The 24,014-nt window shown below is 43.0% G+C and overlaps 1 protein-coding gene across 1 annotated transcript; it reads left to right on the top strand.

Moving 5' to 3' along the window:
* On the top strand, window positions 1-19,185 carry foxn2b (forkhead box N2b). Its single transcript, XM_072667640.1, has 6 exons — window positions 1-184; window positions 11,448-12,046; window positions 12,823-12,947; window positions 14,416-14,471; window positions 14,846-14,914; window positions 16,482-19,185. The coding sequence occupies exons 1-6, from the start codon at window positions 175-177 to the stop codon at window positions 16,838-16,840; spliced, it is 1,218 nt and encodes a 405-aa protein (XP_072523741.1). The 5' UTR covers window positions 1-174; the 3' UTR covers window positions 16,841-19,185.
* Window positions 19,186-24,014: the final 4,829 nt, after the last annotated feature.

The raw sequence follows: 24,014 nt of genomic DNA on the forward strand, positions 1-24,014 counted from the left end.
GTGTATGGAGGAAGCAGCTGCTGATCTTTTGACACACACACACACACTCTCTCTCTCTCTCTCTCTCTCTCACACACACACACACACACACAGATAGACCCAGCACAACACGGGAGAAAAGAACAGGCGACTGCATGAACGCAGCGAGGCTCCGTCGTCGGACACGACCTTAGAATGCACGAGTGTAAGTGAACGTCCTGTGATCGATCGTGTGTGTTTGTCCCCAGCAGGGCTGAACCCGACCACAGCGCCACATTTACACCAACACGCTCCAGATTACGATACAACAGCGTGTGGGAGATATTTAGCAACCCCAAAGCGCACGGTAGGGGCTGTCAGTAACTAAAATACACACATTTCTTTGTTGTTTTTCCTCTGAAATGGTTGAACTGGCGATTTACTTCTGTTGTGTTTCAGCATAAAAAAAAATCCCACGAATGTGGGACCATGTGATCCAGCAGGCTAACTAAGTTGATTCAGAGGAATGCTCCGCGTTGTGTGGTTGAGCTTACACAACACCATTAAACGGTGTATTTTAATGTATTTGATCAGAGCTGTACATTTTCACGGCGATTAAATCACACGTGTTACCGGAGAGCTATTTTTACACGAGCTGTGCTCTATTTCAGTGGAGCCACGCATTAGCTAGCCCCTTTGCTACCAGGGCTAGCCTAGCCGGACTCGGTGTCAGAGCTTTTTGGGCTTCGGGCTGCTGGTTTTCCTGTTTGCTTTTTTTTTTTTTTTATTTATTTTTTTTTAAGACTCTGTCGGTTCCTACTTACGATTACGCCCGTTTACGTTATCGGACACTTAATAGTGAATTCCGGTTCAATGTACGCCAAGTTAGCCGATTTAAGTTGAAGTACTTTAGCGACTTTATTTTGTTGACTCATCATCTATTCAAAGGGGAACAGTATTAAACCACACGCGTCGAGCAAACACGAAAATACAGGCGATAAATGGGTGGATAGTGAAAGGTTATTAGTGAAGGTGACAGTGTTGTCCATTTTGCTTCGAGTGGTGAGAATCTAGGACAGCTATGTAAGAGGAGAGAGTAGAGGGTGGGGGCTGCTATTGTTACTTTTTGTTTTCCTTTCCCTGTGCTTGTCTAAAAAGCCGGGCCCGGTTTTTTTTTTTGGTTTTAAAGTGAAGGTGAAACTGATCTCTCGATAACAAAATGTGTCCCGTTCAGACAGGCGGTGTATCCGGCAGGCTGGCCTGATTATACGCGTGTGAGTGACACTGACACGTGGTCAGAAGGAGCTCATAGCTGAGCAGGACGAGAAGGCGACTCCTGTCACGTGATCGCAGCGTTTAGTTCTGCTTTCATGGCCGAGAGAATATCAGCTTCAACAGCCCACACTGTAAACACACAGACACCCCCTCCACCATCACCACACCACAACACACACACACACACACACACACACACACACAGAGAGAGAGAGAGAGTTGGACACTCACCAGGAAGGTGTTTCACAAAACAGTTAGACTGACAGTGTAGGCGCTCCGCTCCTGTCCTGGTGGACACACTTCACTTTAGGCTTATGTGGCTAAACTGAGAAATCCTGCTGGGCAGCAAATAAAGCTCCAGTCGCTCAGTGAGCATTGCTTTACGTAAACAGAGGCCCTACATGTTTATCTTGCTTGATCAACTCAGTTCAGTACATCAGTCATCTGACTTAACTCGGCTATCGCAGATGTCCTCATTGCCCTCTAATGAAGTAGACAAACATGTGCCTTCAAACCCCCTCTTGCAGCCCCCCATACTCTGTTTCCCTCACCACTGATCAATGATTTGCACAGTGCAAAGCAACATGTATAGAAGATACCTGCGGTAACTGCGTTTGGTGTATGCTTAGGCTCAAGTTATCTGGCTTAATGGAGGAATTCTGCTGGGCAGTGGGTGAAGGTGAACAGGAAGTTCTTGATGTTTATTTTGCTGATCATCGGCCCTGTTTGGAGTTGGAGTGTCTCAATACAATAGTCGCTCAGTACAGGAAATCTTCAGGAGTGCTTGGAAAAATGTCCGCTATATATGCCTGAATATGTTCATTTTACGTACACGTTTTCCCTGAACTGTCTCACACTGATTTCTGAGCCGCATATAAACACTAAACTATGCTGCTCCTTTATGGTTCCCCAATCCTAACTCACTTGCCATGATACAGTAATACAATATGATACTATATGACACATGGTATTATACTGCTTGCTTTTTTGGCTGTCAGTCAGCTCATTTTACCATTGAAAGCACACCCACAGCTGACTGTCCATCAGCTTATCAGCTCTGAGCTAAATCACTGAGGCCATGTTTTTATGATTTGGTTGGTGCGATGCCAGTTGGTTCAGAAAGGGATTTGTCCAGTGTGTTTTTCTCAAGACCTGACTACAGCACTGGATTAATGAACAGAGCGATAGCCGCCTCTTTATTGCCACTCTCTGGAGGGCTCTTGTAGGGCACATCAAATGATCCCTTGCTTATTGCTGCTCTCCTGACACCAGGCCGGGAAATTAATTAGTCTCATTATGGCTCTCACAATGACGGATCTGTTCTGGCTTTTGCTCACATGAATGTGTTCTTGTCCTTTCTCTCAAAGACTGAGAAAATGCAGAGTAGGGGGGTTTTGCTGTAAAAGTGTGTTTGAAGAATGTAGTTGCTGGAAAACTATCACCCCTAAATCAGAGCCTAAACACCAACATCTTTGGATTAATGCATGTGTCTCATTATCCACTAGAGCCACTGTCTTGACTGTGTGGTGAAAATCCCCTCTCCCATATTAAAGAGGTGCTTTGGACTGTCAGCCCAAAAATTAATTCATATATATTTTTTAATACTCCCGTGTGACAGAACTCTGGGCTCATCAAAGCGGACCATTTTGCACCTCCAAAACCCGCACTTCCACAACTGAACAGGCAGGCCCGACTTATGTCCCAGCGTTCACCCGCCAACTGACGACTGTGTCCTTTGTCTGAAGACCCCTCCTCCTCCCATCTCCTCGTTATGGCCCAGCTGCACATATTTATCATCTGCAGTTAGCCTCTTTTTGTTTCTCAGGCCCTCAACGGACAGACTGCGAGGTGAAGCTCGTGTCCCCAGGAGGCCAGAACGCTTTGGTTGCCATGGCTACGTGGTGACACCGGCTTGTGGTAATCAAATATAGGCGCTGCTCTAGATTTCAGTTGCAAATGTGAGCCCCCAAGTTTGACTAGGTGGCGTCGCACCCCGAGCGTGCCCCAACCCCCACCACCACCACCCTCCGTGGGCCTAGCCTGGAGTGCTCAGTCTTCTCTCCCTTTCTCTGTCGTTCTCTTCTCTTTCCTTCTGAAGGATTTAGGACTTTGGAGCAGCCGGCAGGGCCATCAGGGCCCCTCTGCCCATTGACACTGATGCTAATGTCGAGCGCTGCCTTGATGCAAAGATCCAGCCCCAGCCCTGTAGCCCCCGTGTCACCCTGGTTACAATGGCCTCCATTGTTTGGGTCACTTCTGCCTGAATAAACTGGGTGTGTTTAATTGAGATGGCAGGGTGTGAGAGTGACACAGGATGGGGAGCAGGCAGCACGCTGGTAGGGCAGCCTGCGCTGTGACTGTGCTATATGTGTGTACTTAAGCAGTTTTGTCTGCTACAGGAAGCAGCCGGAAATAGCTTTTTTTTCATAATTGATAAGTGGGTGCTACATCCTGCCATGCGTTAGCGTGATGGCAATTGCATCATTACTTCAGCATCTGAACAACTTTATTTTTGTCTTATTGAGATCTTTTGTTTATTTATGGGAAAAGTTAAAGAGACTGCAGCTACAGTGCCTATGTGCTGAACAGGGCCAGTGAGACGATAACAGTCACAGTTAAAAGGACCTTCCAGTCAAGCATCAATCAGTAAAACATCAATCGGATATTAATGGTTAAAAGTGTAAAACAAGAGTAATCACCAGTAGCATTGTTGCCACTGGGGATGGCATAATGATGGCAATATGGCATAAATGCAATATCATGGTACTTCAAAAAATGTCCATGTGACAATTTTATCCCTGTATGTTATGTTGAAATGAAAAAAAAAAAGTGTGTGATTTTCACTGAACATTTTACACACTGCACTAAATCTTGCTAACCAGGCCGGATTATGCGCTGTATGTAGTTGATCAGACATACTGACCACTGACCTGATTTTCCATGACAACAATGGTGTGGCTGTCTTTCTTTACTTTGTGTTAGAACTGAAGGTGCAACAGTCTGTCCGCTGATGTATATTACAACTACAGCGATAATACACATGCATTGAGTAGTATAATATGCTCAGATAGAGGGTGTCACAATTTGCCTAAACAAAAGTGTTATGAGCACAACACAAAAAGATCTGAATGTTGTGGGGCACCATATAACTTTTATCCACTGCCTTCCAAAAAAGAGAACCTGGGTCTATGGCTGAGGAGCTAAATCTAAAACGTTCACCCATAGAAATGGTGAAGTGGACACATCCAGTGCTTGTGAGGCTCTTAGGTTAGCTCTAAACCTAGCACCTTACCTAACAGCCTCACGAGCACATGTCGTGTTTGCTTCACTGGGGCTTCCTAATAGAGTTTCCATCTTCATAAAATGGTGAGAGCAGACGTGTGGATGTTTGGATGGATGGTTTAAGCGTAGCGCCTTCAACCATAGACACAGGTCTTCTTCTTCTTTGGATATGGTGCCCCACAACACGCCCAGTCTTTTTGTACTATGCTCTTAAAAAGCTCTAAATAAGGTTAAAAGAGTGTAGCCTACCTCAGACCACATTCACACTGAATACAATATCATAAACCATCCAATACAAAGGCGGAAGCAGCAAACGCCTGAAACTGGGCGTAGAGAAATGAGGTGGATATCCATGGTATTGTCAGAAATCACATATTGGGACATATTGTTGTGTAATTTATGGGCATAACTGTACATATTGTATTGTTGCCCAGCTCCAGTCAATCCTGATACCTGATATTGTCCATATTGTTACTGGCATGCAAAACCTTGTTTCTCCATTCTCTATATTTTAACACAGTAATCCAGAACCACCTAAACATTCTGCTCTCCTCCTCTGTAATAAATACCTAATCATATATCAGTGTAAAATATCAGCCAGATCTACGCAGCATTTGTTTAAAGCTAATATCTGCTGATCCTGATATGAGTCCGTCATCACTATGCACCCCAAGTTACAATTCAGGTCCATGTGAATATGGTGAATTCTGAAGTAGGACCAAGGCCAGCTTCTGCATTCAGTTTAAAATGTTTTGATGATGTTTTGAGACTCACTCTGAAACCGGAGTCAGTTTGATGCAATGTCCTCAAGGTTTTAGGATTACAGCTTTTCAGATTCCAGAGCACTTTCTTATGAATGTGTCTAAGTAGCTTGGATTCTGAAACGTAACCACGTGTTGTGGGAAATTAGGACCCTAAACAAATAACCAACAACTGAGACTTTGTGCTGTACGAGGCAGTGTGGGTGAAACGTAACGCTGCTCAGTGGAATTTGAGAGCGTGTCAGAATTTCTTGCAGAAGGAAAGGCAGCAAATCCATTACTTTCCGTCAGGCATCTTCACGGTGTCAGGGACCCTGCCAAGGAGAATATCTAAATTCAGGATGGATTTGTAAGTGAAAAAAGTTGTGGTGTCCATAGCAGTTATTAATCTCCAGCTGCTGTGTAATGAGGGGTAGGTGACCTTCCTGCTGAGCTGTCAGATCAACTTCTTTCAGCGCTGTTTCTACCGAAACATCAGGAGCCAGTGACTCACACCTGACGCTCTGCAGACCAGTCCTGACAGCGCTAAGAACGTGCAGCGCAGGAAACCCTCCCTGCAAGACTTTCTGGCGGAGCCCCTTTGGTTAAGGTGGGACGATTAGACATTCTGGGCCATGCAGAGCCTGTTTCAGCAGAGTGTCACCATGCTGTTTTATTACAAGCGAGCAATTGCTTCTCCATCCCCCAAGTAAGAGAAGCAGTTCGGAGGAATTAATCCTCACTTAAACACTGATGGAAATTAGGCCGCCAGAGCTGGATGACGAGAGGGGAAAAGGTGGATGTTGGATATTTTTAGAAGACACGTCTCTTTTTGCCTTATCTCTTCAGGGAAGTGATAGACCTGTATCTGATTCACTGGCAGTACTTCTCATTGTTATTGGCTTTGACTTGATTTGATGTTTAGAATGGAAAATCGTTACTGACTTCCTTTTGTCTACAATTCTCATTTATAGCCACTAAGAAAAAAAAACAGCAGTGGCTTGCTTTGTTGTTGCGTTTGTTGGAAAGTTCCATGCCCATAGCTTGGCTATTCAAATGAGCGAGTGTGTGTGTGTGTTTTGAAACTGCTCCACCCATAGACATTGTGCATGTTTGTGTTTGAAGTGGCTGCAAACCATTGAGTGCTGTCATTAGCATTGTCTCTTTTGTGGATGGAGAGCTTGTAGATGTGCTGATGAGCTTGCAGGAGCAGGTTGGCTTTGTCTTGCTAATGGAGGTTAATGAGAGCCAGAGTGTGATGCTGGGATCAAGGCAGAGACAGGGAAAGCAGGGCATCTGATACAAGCAGCTTTAAACTATGCTTTAGACTGGATAAGCTGCTATTGTATTACTTGTTATGGGGGAGAAGGGACCATTTCAAGTGCCCACTTTTCTCCATGAGGGACAATATCATATTATATCATGTAACATCTGTAGTCATATAACACACAAGATACATAATCATATAACATACAATATCCTATGACATGCAACATATGCACTGTATATCCATATCCATGTTTGTAGACCTTGTAATGACTGCATTCAACCACTTTGTGTTGCACCCATTGCTGACATGTCTAGTCCCTGTATATCGTGCTCCATCCAATTCTTTTAGGATGAGTTGGGGAGCTGGAGATGAGGTGATGTGGTGATCATCCAATGTTCTAACCTCACTAACACTCTTGTCGCCGAATGCAATCAAATCCTCAGCAATGCTCCAAAATCTAGTAGAAAGCAGTTCCCTGGGCAGTAGAGACAGCTACTCCAACAAAAGCATTTTCTTGATTTCAGAAGAAACAATGAATGAGCAGGCGTCCCAAAACATTTGTCCATATATTGTATAATCATCATGTAATATGTCAGGTCTTTAATCATGTAACTTCTATAAGCATGACTTGTCACCTCTATAATCATATAAAAACTAACACCTATACTCCTGATGTAACTTCTTATTATCTATTATCATGTAACGTGTAATATCTTCAACTATGTAACATGTATGCTCTAACATCATATGATGTAACCTTCATAATCACATAACGTATAACAGGGTTGTGGGTTCGATTCCCGGGCTCGGCAAGCTGCCACTGTTGGGCCCTTGAGCAAGGCCCTTTACCCTCTCTGCTCCCCGGGCGCTGGAGTTGGCTGCCCACCGCTCTGGGTGTGTGTGTGTACTCACTGCCCCTAACACATGTGTGTGTGTGAGTGTGTTCACTACCAGATGGGTTAAATGCGGAGGACACATTTCGCTGTACACTGTACAGTGACAAATACGTGCACCTTTACCTTTACCTTACCTTTACATCTATAATCATTCCATATCTTTAATCATGTAACATCTATATGTCATATCTGTAATCATGACCTATATCATGACATGACACCTCTGTAACCTTTTTATGTAACCTCAGTAACCATATAACACAACATCTATAATCCTAACGTTACATCTTTAATCATACACGTAACACCTGTAATCATATAACATCTGTGATCATATAGCACATAACACCTGTAATCATGTAACATCTGTGATCATATAGCACATAACACCTGTAATCATGTAACATCTGTGATCATATAGCACATAACACCTGTAATCATATAACATCTGTGATCATATAGCACATAACACCTGTAATCATGTAACATCTGTGATCATATAGCACATAACACCTGTAATCATATAACATCTGTGATCATATAGCACATAACACCTGTAATCATGTAACATGTGATGTGATATATAACATCTAGTTTAACCCAAGACATTCATTGTTTTGTGGTTGCTGTGTTTTAGTGGGCAACTGCCCAAACTATGTTTTCTCTTGTTCTACAGCGGCTGATCATTTTGTCAACAAGAAGAGTTTCTCACATGAACAGGAAGAGTTTTTTTTAACTTGTGTCTGGGGTGATTTAGAAAAAAAAGTCTTGAAAGAGGAAGAAGCACCCCTCCCCTTTCCTTCTCCCCTGTTCCACTTTCCAAAGAGGGAGAGCGAGAGAGAGACATGGAGACAGACAGAGTGAAGGAGAGAGGTAGGCTGGAGAGAAAGAGAGAGAAAGAGAGAGAGTGATTCAGAGCAGCACTTTAGGTGATTATTTATTTATTGATGTGCTGTATGGTTTCCATGGCAGTGGCTCGTTTGAGTGGTTGTACCGGTAGGGAGAAAGAGAGAGAGGCAGTCACTTTTCCCCGCCAGCCAGACCTCCTTTGCTTGAGCTGATTATTTATTCATCAGTGTATTCTGCGTGATTTCCGTGGCTGTCCATCAGTGGAAGCCATTTAGTCTGCATCTGAGCAGCGCTCTGATTGGTCTGCTCAGGCTGTTGTCTCTCTCCAGGACTCCAGGGGCTTCCTGTTCCTCCGGGCTGTCTGGGGCCGCCTCGCTGCCCGCGGCGATGACCAGGGAGATGGAGCCTGGCTCTAACACAGCCTCTTTGTCCTTCGCTGTCATTCTTGTTTGGCAGAGGGCATTACTGAGCCGTGAATACATGCGCAGGGTTTTGTGCGGCGTTTCTTCGTGGCTTCGTTCTGTGAGGCTTCGCTGAATACACAGGAATACATACACATGCGCACTCACACACACACACACACACACACACACACACAATGTGGTTGTTCTGGTGTGGTTGCGAACTGAAGGAGAGGATCAGAGTCCTTTCAGGCACTCGAGTAGCCTTCTAAGAGGCCCTTAACTTTGTCCTGAGAACCCCCTGAAAAGCCTCTCAATTCTCCTAAGGAAGGAGAGGGCGAGGAGAGCAAGGGATAGTCACAGTGGCTACACTGTGTCCCTACAACTGTCCAAACTAGTGTCCAACCAATCAGGGTGATTTCATGAGTTAGATAAAAATGGAAATAGAGAGCGAGAAAGAGAAAGAGGAAGAGGAGGTGGGGGAGAGGCAGCAGAACTACCGTTACCATAGCGATACTCCTAAATCCACTATAGTTCCCACAATACCCTGCAAATTCAGACTGTACTTGCTAATGGTTTACAGCATAAGGTTTCCAGGTGGAACTAATGCTTGTGAGATTTGGTTCTGCATTACATTCCCAGCCTTCCTTCACCACACGGGCTCTTCTTCTATAGCTTATCACGTTCTGGCCATTCTTCATACGACTGCATCTACTGATCAGTGGTGTCCATAACATGACAATTCGGTACTAATATGCATACTCTTACACTCCTACTAATTAGATGTTCTCCTTTCCTCCTCTTATGTGTCTCTCCATGTACTGGTGAAGGACACACATTATGTTTCAAATAGCTTCTCAATAAGAACTTATTGAATACACCCCCCTCCTCCAATAAAACCTGAAATCACCTCTTGAATTTCGTAATTTGAGCATAGGTTTGTGTATTGGAGATGATCTGATCTGACCTGCTTTAAAAAGGGCTTTAAAAGGGTATCTGCTTTTATAGTCTGAGACACTTCCTATTCTCGGTTTTGTTGTAGCAGAGCACTCTGTGGGCACCCATCCTCTAGGCACTATTAACAGACATAATTCTCAGCTGTCGCAGTAAGGAACTCAAAAACTACCCTAAACCTATTTACAGTGAAGAAAACACAATCTGTTGAATCTGCTGATAAGTGCGCTGACGTTACCAGTAAGCAGCCAAAACCAGGCTAAAGCTGTCCTCTTACTCTACCTCTCCGTTCCACCTTTAGTGATGCAGCAGTTACGTTCTGCTGTTGAAGTGTATACAAGAACTGCTGCACTATTTAAGGCGGAATGGAGAGTTAGAATTAGAAGCCAACTTTAGCTTAGTTTTGGCTGCTAGCTGGTTACATGTTACCGAAATAAGGTCACAAATAAACAATGTTAACAACAATGGTACTTTTCGAAAAAGAGCAGCAGGCAGCAAGGTGGAACAGAAAGTTTGGGTTAAGACTCAGAGCCGCATTGTAAAAGTGACGCAGCAAAAACAAACAGTACACAGAGCTACAGGTTTAAAGTGTTTTAGTTAATATGTCAGAAAAGGATGATTTGGTACACACATGCTAGAAAAGCAAAAATGCAGCTCATTCAGTCATACACAGTAATCGACAAACAGGAACAGCTATCAGTTTAAAGTGTGTATCGCTACACGCACAGAAACGCAAAGTGGCCAACAGTCAGCATTAGGGTACTCTGATCGGATCAGGAGGCAAAAAAACCCCCAAAACTTATAGGACATCCCTAGTGTGTATAGCGTAGGCCCCTCCCTCCCCATCCCACTAGCTCTTTTTGCTCTCAGAACCAGTACATTACCAAACATGTTCCATTCACTTCGATTCACTAACGCATTCAGCTCTTTCACTGTATTGTACCCTGAATTCATATTCGCCATGAACGCTTGGTAAACAGGATGTGACGTCCTCAGCATGAACTGAGGCAACCACGTCTTCTTCTGAGTCATATAAACATATGTGACTGTATTGTGTTTTTTTTTTTTTTGGGGGGACTTTTGCTCACAAAACTAAACCAGATTTTTCACATTCCCGGCTGTAGTTTAGACATCACTGTATTTCCTAGTCATCTGTCAACTTCTGTTCACATCTGAGACCTCCTGACGATTTCCTTAAAAATGTAGTAATTCTAATGCCTGCTTGTGTTTACATCTAATGTAATTACTGTTAAATATCTAGGTAAGAGTGCAAGGGTCAAAGGGGCTGAAGGGATGAACCTTGACCCGTTGATAGGTGCACGTATTTGTCACTGTACAGTGTACACTGTGGCGGTGGACAGCCAACTCCAGCGCCCAGGGAGCAAAGAGGGTAAAGGGCCTTGCTCAAGGGCCCAACAGTGGCAGCTTGCCAAGCCCGGGAATCGAACCCACAACCCTGTTATTGATAGCCCAGCGCTCTAACCGCTGAGCCACCACTGCCCCATGTCAATACAGTTTAAAGGTTCAATAGACTGTTTAAATGTTCATTTATAAAAACATAACATAAAGCAAGTGGCTACATCAAAACATGTCAGTTAAGTTTGCACAATTTTGATGATAAATCACAACCGATAAAATGCTAAAGATTATTTTAGACCAAAGACCTGAAAGGCCGATGACTTGTCAAGCTAAGTAAACACCAACAATTTCTCTCCCCACTGAGGATTCATGTATTGCCAGGACTTTCATCCATAAACACTGTGTTTCATTCATAAACACTTATACAGTACAGTCACACTTATGTTTGCCTTTGTCTCCACAGATCCTCCTGGTTTAATGGGTCCAATAATCGGCATGTCTCCAGATAAGAAAGCAGAATCTCCAGGATCTCAGGGTGTGTGTGGAGCAGGGACTCTTCCAGAAGCAGAGAGTGCCTCAAGTCCTATGGCCACTAGCCTGGACCGGATTGGCCCCGCTGGGGTGGTGGGGGTGTCTAGGGCTGAGCCTGAGGATGATGAGTTGACCAATCTGAACTGGCTCCACGAGAACCTGCTGCAGAACTTCACTCTGGGAGGACCTGAGGCCCAGCCCTGCCGTGGGCCCTTGTTTGACATTGAGGGCAGTAATAGCTCACCCCACGGCCACAGTTTGTCCTCGTCCTCCACTTCTTCTGTTTCATCCGGAAGTCCAGGCGGTGAAAGAGATCCCCTCAAATCGAAGCCCCCTTTTTCCTTCTCCTTGCTCATCTACATGGCCATTGAGCAGTCCCCAAGCAAATCTCTACCTGTGAAAGACATTTATGGCTGGATCCTGGAACACTTCCCTTATTTCTCCAGCGCCCCCACTGGTTGGAAGAACTCTGTGCGCCACAATCTGTCTCTTAACAAGTGCTTCCGCAAGGTGGAGCGAAGCCTGGGGAAGGTAAAAAGGCCCTTTCTTATTCTCCATGTTCTATGAACCTGGCTAATTTAAGAGCCATAGAAAAGTATAACTGAGATATGACCAGTTTATCAGGTCTCTTCATGTGAGATGCAATGAGCAGTGCACAGGCATAACCAAGCTGGAATAGACAAGTGTTGATTTTGGGCTTTTTGAGAGCAGGCTGTCAGATGCAGGCTGCATGGCTGGTTAAGCAGGGGTGCAGTAGAGCTGAGCTTTCATTTCATTTTGGTGTGAACTGAAGAAAGCGAAATGCCTTGATGTGTTGCTTTAACGTGTGTGTGTGTGTGTCTGAGAATCTGTGGGTTTCATATGGAGAGGCCTGGTGTCTGTTGCCATGGCGATGTTTCCTCTTTCCTGTTTATGAGCACGGCTGGTGATTTGAGTCAAGGTCATATCACCCCTGCAGGACCACACCTCAAAGAGGTGATGAGCCTGTTTTATGTACACGTACCAGAATGTGCCCTCACATGTCCAGACATACATAAATACACACACACTAAAAAAAGGTCTGTTCTGTTTTGTTGTGCTGGCTGAGGTTTTGGGGCTTTTTGCAGAAGTATCATGTATGACTGAGCACCGTAGAAGGACAGCAGCTGGTAGCTTGTTGTTGCGGAGCAGGTGTGTGGTTATGTGAGTAAGCCACACAGTGGAATATAGTCATAGTAGACCGTTTCCTGAAAGCCGTGTCCCAATCTTGACTTGCTGATGTCAAACTGGTTTCTTGGAATTTTAACCCCTCCTCCTCTTTGATTCAGACCAATGGGAAAGGCTCGCTGTGGTGCGTTCATCCTGAGTTCAGGCCCACTCTGATGCAAGCCCTGAAGAAACTGCATTTCCCAAATGCACACGCCTTCTATACCCCACCTGCCTCCCCTCCCAGGTACATTCAGCTTGATTCTTAACGAGTAAAAGGGTGTAGACAGTCACTGTCAGTTTGTACCTTTCAGTTTCACTTGTTCATTTTTTAACTGCTGTTCTAACCAGTTTTTAAGTTACTAATGAATGTCAGTTAAACCAGTTTTCATTTTTCTTTTTGTTTTAAACAAATTCAAACATGGTCATCTTCATTTTAACAATATTTAGAGATGGAGAAGTCAACTGAAGAAATGTCTTTAAAATGTAATTAATGGAAATAATAATCAGCACATCCACCACCACATTTATTACTAAATAAAAGACCTTAACTTACAATCAGGTGTAGGACATCATCTGCAGGTGATTAGAACCTGGTTAGAATTGTGGAGGAGCCTGTCACATCAGACATGATTTGGTTTGCTCTTGATTGTTGAAGTGAGTGGTATCAGCTTGGCCAGAATCCAGTAAGCTCTCTGAGGCCTTTAGAAAGAATGTTGTAAATGCATATGAGTCTGGGAAGGGATTTAAAAAGATCTAAGAACAATTAGTTGTTCCACTGTTCACAAAGCACTTAAAAGTAATCAGACTGTCCTAGCCAATAGAAGACCACAAATTGTGTAAAGAAGACTCCCCAACAATCCTAAAATGTCATTACAGGTCAGTCTTGCCACATTTGGTGTCAAAATACAGCATGTACCATCAGAAAGAAACTGCACCAATTTGAATAGGAGATATACACAGTCATATCACAATATTATAGCCATTCCAAACTAGGGGTTGAGCCCTTTGTATTTAGGAGCACTGTGGACGTTATGTAGTCGCAGACTGTTTGTTAGCCTCCGTTCACCCTGTTCTTCCATCAGGACCCCAAAGGACCACCACAGAGCAGGTATTATTTGGGTGGTGGGTCTTTCACAGCACTGCAGTGCCATTGACATGATGGTGGTGTGTTGGTGTGTATTGTGCTGGTACTGTGTATTGCATCAGACACAGCAGTGCTGCTGGAGTGTGTAAACACTGTGTCCACACACTGTCCACACTATTAGACACATGCCCTACATCCTCAGTGGTCACAGGATGCTGCCCACAGGACACTGTTGGCTGGATATTTTGGGTTGGTGGACTGGTGTTTAAAAGTACAGAGTGGTCCTGTATGGTAAGAGGAGCTCATCTAATGGGCCAAGTTTATTCTAAACCATGGATGGTCATAATATTCTGATATGACTGTGTGTGTATGTATATTATATACTTATGGACTATATATTATAATTACACTTACATTACACATTAATAAATAAATAAATAATAATAAAAGAAAAAACCTTGAATGCCGGTTAATCATATTGACTCCAATTCTTACAAGGTCAGAGATTGACCCCCGCAGTATTAACCCCACCCGTCTGAAGCTACTAGTTGAAGCTAGTGTCTGTACCTTGCAGTCAGTGTATTACACTACATAAAAGCAACACCTTTCTCTTGCGTTTTCCCCATAGTGCCTCATCTCCACCTCGTCACCTGTTCACGCTGGAGCAGGGCTACTCTATGAAAGGTAAGTGGACCCATCTATGCTGCCTTAGTGCATTAATTCTGTTCTGGAGGACTTTAAGCGGGTCATATCCTTCACACACCATTAGCAAATGTATCATTACACATTTAAGCATATCACTCATCTCGGCTCCTTTTGTTCAGTTCATCCTCTGCCGGTCCACACTGCGCGCAAATGCCATCTCTCTCCTCTATTTTGTAACCTTGACAACCAAGGCACTGGTGCTTTTGTAATGAGGGATCGCTCTGGCTGCAAGTGACTCATTCACTTACACACACACACACACACACACACACACACACACACCATCACACAAACAGCCTAGTGCTCTGACAGTCGCAAACCTGTGTCCATCCAATGTTTCTTTCTCTTTTCAGAATCTGATTTTGATGCTGCCACTGCCATGATGCTCTTAAAGTCTGCTTCTGAGCAGAACATTGACCCATGTAAGAGAACACCATTATACAGATACCATCCATCCCTCTTGCTCGTCCCATTCCCTCCTCCCCCTTTTTTGTCTTGCATCTGTTTTATGTTCTCTACATGAGTGTGAGTACATGTTCACAGTGTAGACGTGTGTACACTGAGTTGATTGATTATTAGAGACATCTGCTTTGTACCCACACTCGCACTCATTGATTATTTGATCATGTAGGTGCACTTTGTAGGTTTACTCCCAGTAGCTTATCTGGTGCTAAACAAATTTATCAGGCACCTTCTACTCCATCCATTGACCACTGGTGGGACCACTGCGGACCCGATATTATTGAGGTGTTTGAACATTCACAGCACAGAACTGAAGCAGTACCAACAGTATATCATAACAGTATGTGTGGTACTAGTATGGGTGTACTAACTCCACCCAGCAGTATTTCTGAGGTTATTAAAAACTTTAGTGTCACTGGTGTGTTGAGAGTAGCCCAGCAACCAGAAATACCCAACTGAAATGGGGTCCAGTGCTCAGAAACTGACCACTGGCAAAAAGTCAAGGTGATTAGCTCTGATCTATAGTTACTAACTATGCATACAAGGTCTACCAACAAAATAGAGGTGGCCAGTTTATAGACTTGCTGTAAATTGGTTTAGAAAAATCACAATTCCAAAATGCACTCAGCTTTTGGAGTCTAACATTAGAAATTGACATTCTTTTATAAATATATATTTTTTTGAATGACCTAGTCACTATTCCTTTTTCAAGATGGCAGGAACATTTATTGGGAGGAGCAGCTAGAAAGCCAGATGTCTGGATCAATCACCAGTCACTACAACAGTCAGAAGTCCAGTCATCCAGCAGCACATTTGGTCGCCTGACCAGTGATTGAGAAGTGTGGATGAGTCTAATCTCCATCTCAATGCAGATTGTTTGTACATCATTATAGCACGTCTGTTCAACAGTGTGTGTTTGCTGGGCTATCCAAATAACAAGCTATACGCATGCTTTTCCACGGAAGTGCTACAATGATCTACAAACAGTCTGGATTGAGATGGAGATTAGATTCATTCTCACACATCTCAATGTGGTGCTGGATGACTGGACGAGCTTTCTCATTTCTGTGAGGTGTGATGTGTTGTTTTTGGAACAGCGGTAAACCTAAGAGATTGCATGAATGAAAAATGTGACTTTTTATGCAATTATCTGACACTTGAAATGTACAGTACTCGATTGCCCTATCTTTGCTGCAAATATAAAAACTATTAAACACTTTAGGAGTGTTTTTTGCGACTACAGTATTGTCCACCAACTGAATAATGTCTGGTCAGCTGTCAGTCTGTGGTGGTCCATTTTAGTGATTTTCCCACTCTAGCACACAGAACCTAGCAATTAACAAGTATGCTAAATCAGATGTGCTTAAGCAAAACTGTGCAAGAACCTGGCCCTCTTGGGTTTTCCACCCCAACAGTAGGATAAATGTCCAATCAGTGTAGCTACAAAGTACCCAATAAAAAAGTTTGTATAATTTTTCTTCTGCTGTTGTAACACCAGCCATTTTTCTCTCCATCTCTTTGTCTCAGGCGATCAAGAGGGGCCCATTGACCTGTCCCGGAGGGACCTTGTAGTTGTGAGTCGGGATCCAAAACAGGACCACACCTATAGCAGCACCTCTGTGTGCCGTTCACAACAGCAGACGCCTCGCTGCCAGCTTGTGGGCTCTAACCTGGGCTTGCATGAGGAGCAGGAGAGGAGGACCTCAGCCCTCAGCAGCCACACAGTCATACGAGGCCTCCCGTCAGCAAAGCGGGCCAGACGGGAGTCCAGGGCCGAGCTGGACGAGGAGCTGAAGGAGGCGGCTGGTTCGCTCCTGCACCTGGCTGGCATTCGCACCAGTCTGGGCGCCTCGAGACGCAAGAGCAGAAAGCTCAACAGTAAATGAAGCCCAGTAAATGAAGGTTCCTTGACCTGCTGACCCCTTTATCCCCTGTCCCCTTAATATGTGACTGGTTCCTGTGGCCTGTCTGGCCTCTCTCCTCTGGACCCCTTTCTCATTGGCGTTAGTTTGAGATTTTTCTTTTTTTCTTCTTCTTTCCCCCCATCATCTCATCAAACAGGCAATACTAACACATACACAGGAGAGAAAAGCCATACTGACACTTTCTTTTGTTGTACAGGAAAGAGTAGAAGAAAGGAAAGATGCACATTCAGATGATCCACCACCAACATAAGTTATGTTCATGAGTAACATGAGGGTGTGAGGAGGGGAAAAAGAACTGTGGGGAAAAAAAAGATTAACCCAGAGGAGATTTGCATGCTTCCACCTCTTAAAAACAACACAAACTTATTTATACTGAGAATGAATGCATGGATTTCACAAACTCCCAAATGGCTTGGGTTTCATCATAGAGAAGAAAAAAAGCTAAATAAGAAAAGAAGAAAAAAAAGAAATATAAAAGTGCCATTGATTTTGGATCTTAAGACTTTGTTTGAGAAATATGATACAAAGATAAATGCAATAATTAGTTGACCTAAATACTTGTAGTTATTTTATTTTTGTACTGCCGTTTTTTGTATTTTGTCTGGTGAAGATGGCATGTCCCCTGGAGCCCTGTGCTATCGCAGCTATGATGTCAAAACCATGTGACTTTCCTGTTCATCCTGATTGGATCCGTGTCCCCGAGCAGTATGGCTGTAGTGCCATACGGCTGTGGAGATTAACAGCCTGAAAACAAAGCTGTTGCTCTTTGCATGCACGTTCACCATTTATCTGTGTAGTCAGTGTAGTCATGTGCCATCACCTTCATGTTCACCGATATCAGTTCCCAGATCTCAAAACTGCCGCTTAAGCATTTGAGCAAGCATAGGAAACAACACGGCGAGGCCGATCCACCCTCCTTCTGTCTTCAGGAACTCACTGAGTTGCTTAGTCTCCCTGCCATTTAAATAATCCTCATCGTCGTCATCATCATCACCACCACCACCACCATTGATACCCAAATCTTGGACTTCTGTGTTTCTGGTGCAAACTCTGAGAGCCTCAGTGGACATTTGTGGGAGCTGTGAGAACTGCTGCACCGCAAATACACAACCTCCAGAGAGATCCCTGTGCTTGAGAGGAAACTAGAGACAATGCAGACTCTGGAAGAAAAGCAGCAGAGGGTCAGACTGAGGCAGCCAAGAGAGGAAAAAACACTCACGTTTCTGCAGCTCTTTTTGGGAGGAAGTCATGGGAACAGGCCTACAGGAAGTCAAGCTGATGAGAGAGGAAGTTTAAATGTGTGGTTGAGGTGCTGAACGCCGTCAGAAGTGACTGCAGCGGTCTTTTTAGAGTATACCCTGACTGGGATTGGATCCGACAGCGCTGTCCCTATACTGGACTTCTGTGGACTCTCTGTCTAAACTCACACTTTGGATTTTTGTTTCTGTGGAATTCTCAAGGAAGTTCTTGACGGCTGCAAGTTCCAGCTGTCACCACATTTTGGGTTTTGTTCTTTGGGTTTTAAGTGTTTGTTTCGGGTTGTGTTCAGAGTTGATCTGCCTGAGTGAGTGAAATACCATTGCCATTTGTTCCCAATTATGCTCATATTAAACCCTAATCAGGAACCACTGCACCTGGCAGGCTGGTATGGAGTTACTGAGCCTACTGAACAAAAGCTACTGATACAGCGGCGACAAAGATCTACCATGTTGGGCATGAGCTCATGCCCTGTATCATGTTGGGCATGAGCTCAGTTTGAACCGATGTGGCTGTGGAGCCGTGTTAACGATTCCTGATGGGGGTCTTTAAAACCTTCCCTATTTAATTATATTACTTAAACTGCCTGCCATTGTGAAGTTGTTGCCCAGCTACTTTCACCAAGGCTGCCGATTTCCCTTGATCTGTATATAGTGATAACACAGAATGCAAGTATTATTAGAGAGGGCTTTGAGGAAGGGACAGAGTTGTAGTATTACATTTGAAGGTTATGAAAGCAGGCACTTGCTTCTCCCAGACTAGAAATATTGAATTAATGACAGCCTCATGATACAGGAGAGTGATTATTATTATTATTATTATTATTATTATTATTATTATTTCTATTATTATTATTTCCCATCAATTCAGAGCTGCCAATCCAATCAGTTTGCTCGCATTTGTCTGCCATGTCTGTCTGACAGACTCAACCTTTTGGTTTTGTAAGCTAACCTCTGTTAATAAAATGTTTATAAAGTTTATTTTTGCCAAAGATATGCAATTGTTGCATTATATATGGTATTACAGAATAAAAAAAAAAGTTTCTTTTATGACCGTCTTTGTCTCTTGTGATTCAAAAGCATAATTGACAAGTATAGTATATTTCTAAAGGATCCATAACATGGAAAATCTGTCTTGCTGTTTGGAAGTAAGCATTTAAAACACACCGATCACTTCCCAGTTCTTTCAAACCACAGGTACAAACTAGGCTACAAAAACAGCCTCTTCTGAATTCGTTGTTTTGGTGAGGTCACAAATGTCACCGATTTAGCCTACAGATGTTTAGCCCCGCCTACTCACGCTTACAAGTCATAAGAAGTGCTCAAACCTGGACTGTGTTTTGAATGAGTGCTAATGCAGGAAAGTCTTAAAGGCACAAACACAACATGATGTTTGGCGGCCGATCCTGGTCCCGGTGGTTTTCCACCCTGCAGAGTTTGATTCTGACCTTAATCTACCACTTGCTTCAGGTAATTAAGACCCTCAGCTTTAGGATCTCTGAATCTGGGGTGGTAGTTCTCCAGGACCAGGATTGAGCAACCCTATTCTAAAAAAGAAAAAGAATAATGTGTATCTAAGTGACATATAAAACTGTTGCTGATGCAGATGTGCAAATGCACACACAACTTGTTGAGTCTTTCTACAGGAGTACTACCAATAGAATAGGACTCTCTGGAGCAGATAAAGATGAACCTATTGCCACCATGTCTAACGGCAGGTGTGGGCTGAGCATTGAGCTATGGAGTAGTGGAACTGTGTTCTCTGGAATGATGGTGCTCCATCCAATACTTTTGGGAAAAGTTGGGGATGAGATGAGGGTTGGTGATCATCCAACATCCTGACCTCACTAACACTCTTGTTGCTGACTGTAATCAAATCTTTTTAGGAGATTTAAGAGACTGTTACTCCAACAAAAGCAGGATAAACAATTTTTTTTATCCCCTTGATTTTAAAAGAAACAATGAATGAGCAGGTGTCCCAATACTTTAATGCATACAGTGTATATAGAAAGTAAGAAAAAAAACAAAACAATGAAATGCAGTAAGAAAGTAGGATTTGTGCTCGTTTATCACTTTAACACTGAACAATTTACTGTGAAATAAATGATTCATCAAGCCATTAGCCTGGGTTTGTTCGGCTCAAATAAATATTTAGTGTGAACCATATTTAGTGTGTGCAGTTCATTCAAAGTACTTTGAGTATTGAGTTGAATAAAGCCAGTTCAGCCAGTTGTATTTGGTTTAGTTTGAACAATACTGCCACCTGCTGGGTAGATTAAAAAACCTTTTATATTTTTTTAAATTCCTGACAAAGCCCTCAGTAATGGCACATTGGAATAGTATTAAATAAGTAAAGACACACATTGCCAGCGAATGCTGTCTGCTGCAGAATACCTCTTGTTTTGCTTCTTTTCCTTTCTCTCCTAGCAGTTTTCTCTGTCCACAAGGCCCTTGACCTGTAGCCTTGAACCTCGGGCCTTGATGCGTGAGCCATATCTTCATACCAGATTCCTTTTCCTGTGTGTGTGTTCAAGTTACAGAGCCCAGCTGCAGCTGCCAAACACACACACACAAACACATCACTTACTCCCACCTAAGCTTTGAAACACTGACAATTTAAAAAAAGGAACATGAACAACCGTCCCTCTGTCTCTGTTGCCCAACACCAGTGCAGGTGCACAGATAGGCTGCTAAATGACCCCTAGCCTGGTCAGTAAACTAAATACTGTGTTTCAGGGTTGTGCTTCTGCTTCATGCCAAGTTCATGTTCAATCAAGGACGCAGCAGATATTAGGAGACGCTGCTGAAGGTTGATTCTACATGCTTTTTCTCATTCAGAATTCTTCTTTGCACTCTTATCTGCAGGACCACAGAACTCACTTAGCTTTTTTATCCTGTCCTGTTTCTCACTCTCTGTTCCATCACAGTACTGTCTCTTTTGCCACAGCATCTGGACTCGGCTCTTCCTGTGAGGTCACTGTGACACTGAACATGCTGGATGTGCTTAACGAAGAGAAAATGATGAAAAGGGGTACGAGGGCGAGAAGCAGCAGCGTTCTCTCAGTACAGATGGTGTGTTCTATGCATGTTCTCTCCTCTCGTCTCATTTTCATATGTCTAGCGATGTAGTCAGTGCAGTTCAGCAGCCCACAGACGTTCACAGACACAGCCATCAGCATTACATCAAAACCACTGACAGATGAAGTGAATAATGTTAATGAACTCATTACAATGGCACCTGTCAGGAGGTGGGATATGTTCAGCAGCAGATGAACCGTCAGTTCTTGTGAAGTTAATGTGTTGGGAAAATGGGCACAAGCGCAAATCTGAGCCATTTTGACAAGAACCAAATGGATGGGTAGATGATGGATAGACAACTGGGTCAGCAGGTAGTGTGTTTAGTGTGGTGGTCCGGGTATGCCTACCAAAAGTGCTCCAAGAAAGGATACCACAGGACACTCGGAGGTCTTGTGAAGGGAATGCGTCAGTGGGTTAGAGCTGTTTTGGCAGCAACTTTAGGCAGGTGATTTGCTGTGGGTTGATTGATGCATACATACACTGCTTAGAATCAGCCAAATATACTTTTCTACATGTTGTTGCTATAATAGGAAAAAGACAAGCAAACAAAAAAGGAGGTGACAACAAAATGACAGTATTAGTATTCAGTACATATTGTTTTCTTGAAACGCATACATTTTTGGTCCCACTTTGTATTGCCTCTAATAACTATGTAATTATACATTAATAATCCAGTCAATACCAATGCAACTACAGGTGATCTGTTCACTGTTACAGATAGTACAGCTTCTGTGAATACACATGTGCATCAACTTTAGCTCTGCAAGCACCTGAGTGTCTCAAAATATAAAATATAGAATATATATGCCGACATATAAACATTATAATAACAAAATAATTTTTGCGATATGACAGTTGTATTTTTGTATTACAAGAAAGAGAAGATCATCACACCGTTTGGAAGGTGTGACGCTCTATGCCCTTTACATCTATTGACAACTCCCACTCACAGTGTAATTTAATCCAAGCCTAATACATGTTTGGATAATGGACCCATCCCTTTAGTAGTTAAGCACTTAATGTAGGTCTAATGTACTGTAGAGGTCCATTTTGCTCAAGCCAAGATAAGACCTGACTGGCTTTGCATGGTAAAAGGAACACATGAGTCATGGGACACTGCACAGAGTACCTGATCATTCACCTCCAGCCAAATACAAGTCAGTCATTTTCTAAGTAATCAAATAATCACAGTAATAAAGGGGGGATTTGCCTTTTCCCTTCATACTTGGGTGCAAATATTTTTAAGCTTAGGGCAGTCATAGTTGGCAAGACTGATAGTGTACAAACCAAGTACATATTTTCTCAGTATTCGAGATAAAAAGGTAAAGTCCTTACCTAAATGCTAGCCTTTGCACCCAAAACTAGTACTAAATATGAAGCAGATAAACTGTAAGTCTGACCCCAGCTCTTTCCTCATTTTTTCAGTATGTTTAATTCTGCATTTAGTTTGCTGTTCCTCATAAAAAGACAGTTTTCTCTTTATCTTCTTTATGGAATAGTTTGGTAAAAAGTCAAATTAAAGTAATTTCCCCTTTGCTCTGAATGTAAACTTGTACATAATACAAAAGGGCACAAATTCTGCATAATTCTTAATGCAGATTAAAAAAAAAACATATATATTTTTTTTATTTTCATGTAATTTGTTTTACATGCCAGCTAAAAACAGCCAAAGACAATTTTCCAAGTTTTTGTTCCTGTTAGAATTAAACAAGGTGTTGATGTGCACTTCAAGACTTTAAGTTCTGATTGGCTGGTGGATTTTCAAATATAATAAATATAATAAACCTGGCTTTTGACGATTTGTACCCTTTAAGCAATTACAAGCAGTCTGGCTAAAGTGTATGATCATTTTTGCATGCAGTTTGCATGACGCTAGCTGTTGCCTATAGGCCTCGATTACTGTAGCTCCTGCTGTTTGCACCTGTATGAACCAGTCTACTAAATGTACCTGAAAACGGTAGAAAACACAGTGTATGTGTCTTTGTGCTCTCAGGTACTAGACTTTCTCCTCTAAACAAGTGGGATTTAAGCTTCAGTTTGCTGTGGCTTTAGGCCTGCTAGCTAACCTATCTAAGCCTAGCTAGCCAGCGATGAGTGCAAACATGGCAGAACTGGTTCCTAACACCACAGGAAAGCTTTCTGGGTTTTTTTTTCAACACCAGTCACTGGATTTGAGTTATTACTGTCCTAACTACTGGCTAACCAGCTTATCTCTTCTGATTTAGAGCAGGTTAGCATTTGCAGTTGTTCTCAGACTGACGGTTTAACATTTAATGGATGATTGATATAATAGTGAGCATAATGTTCACCTCTGTGACCCTGTGAGTAAACTAAACTTTGTATTTGTTTGTTTTTCAGTTTTAAAATAATGCTGATGAGATGAGATGAGATGGATGGAAGCCACATAAACGCACAACCGTCTGTGCTACATGCGTAGCTTGCACTACTCCCTGCCCTCGGTAATTCCGTATACCGCTGTGATATTTCGAGACGATGAAAAAAGTGGATACTGCCCAACCCTACAACGAGTTCTTTTGGGGTAAGGGGGAAATGAATGTACATTTGATTTTTAACCAAACTGTAAATTTAACAGGAATGACATAATGACACTGGAAATGTTCAGCTCAATGATCACAAGCTGTGTATATTTCAGGAACCTGCTGTATTCATTTCTTTTTTTACTATTTGTGTTTCCAAGTCCAAGCAGCACCGGAAGGAACATATGTAGGAGAACATAGTAAGAGCAGCTTGCAAATGAAAGCTCTGGAAAGCTCTGGGTAGGGTGAGAGGGGTCAGTGGGG

This window comes from Salminus brasiliensis, chromosome 22, assembly GCF_030463535.1.
Source record: "Salminus brasiliensis chromosome 22, fSalBra1.hap2, whole genome shotgun sequence".
Lineage (NCBI taxonomy): Eukaryota > Metazoa > Chordata > Actinopteri > Characiformes > Bryconidae > Salminus > Salminus brasiliensis.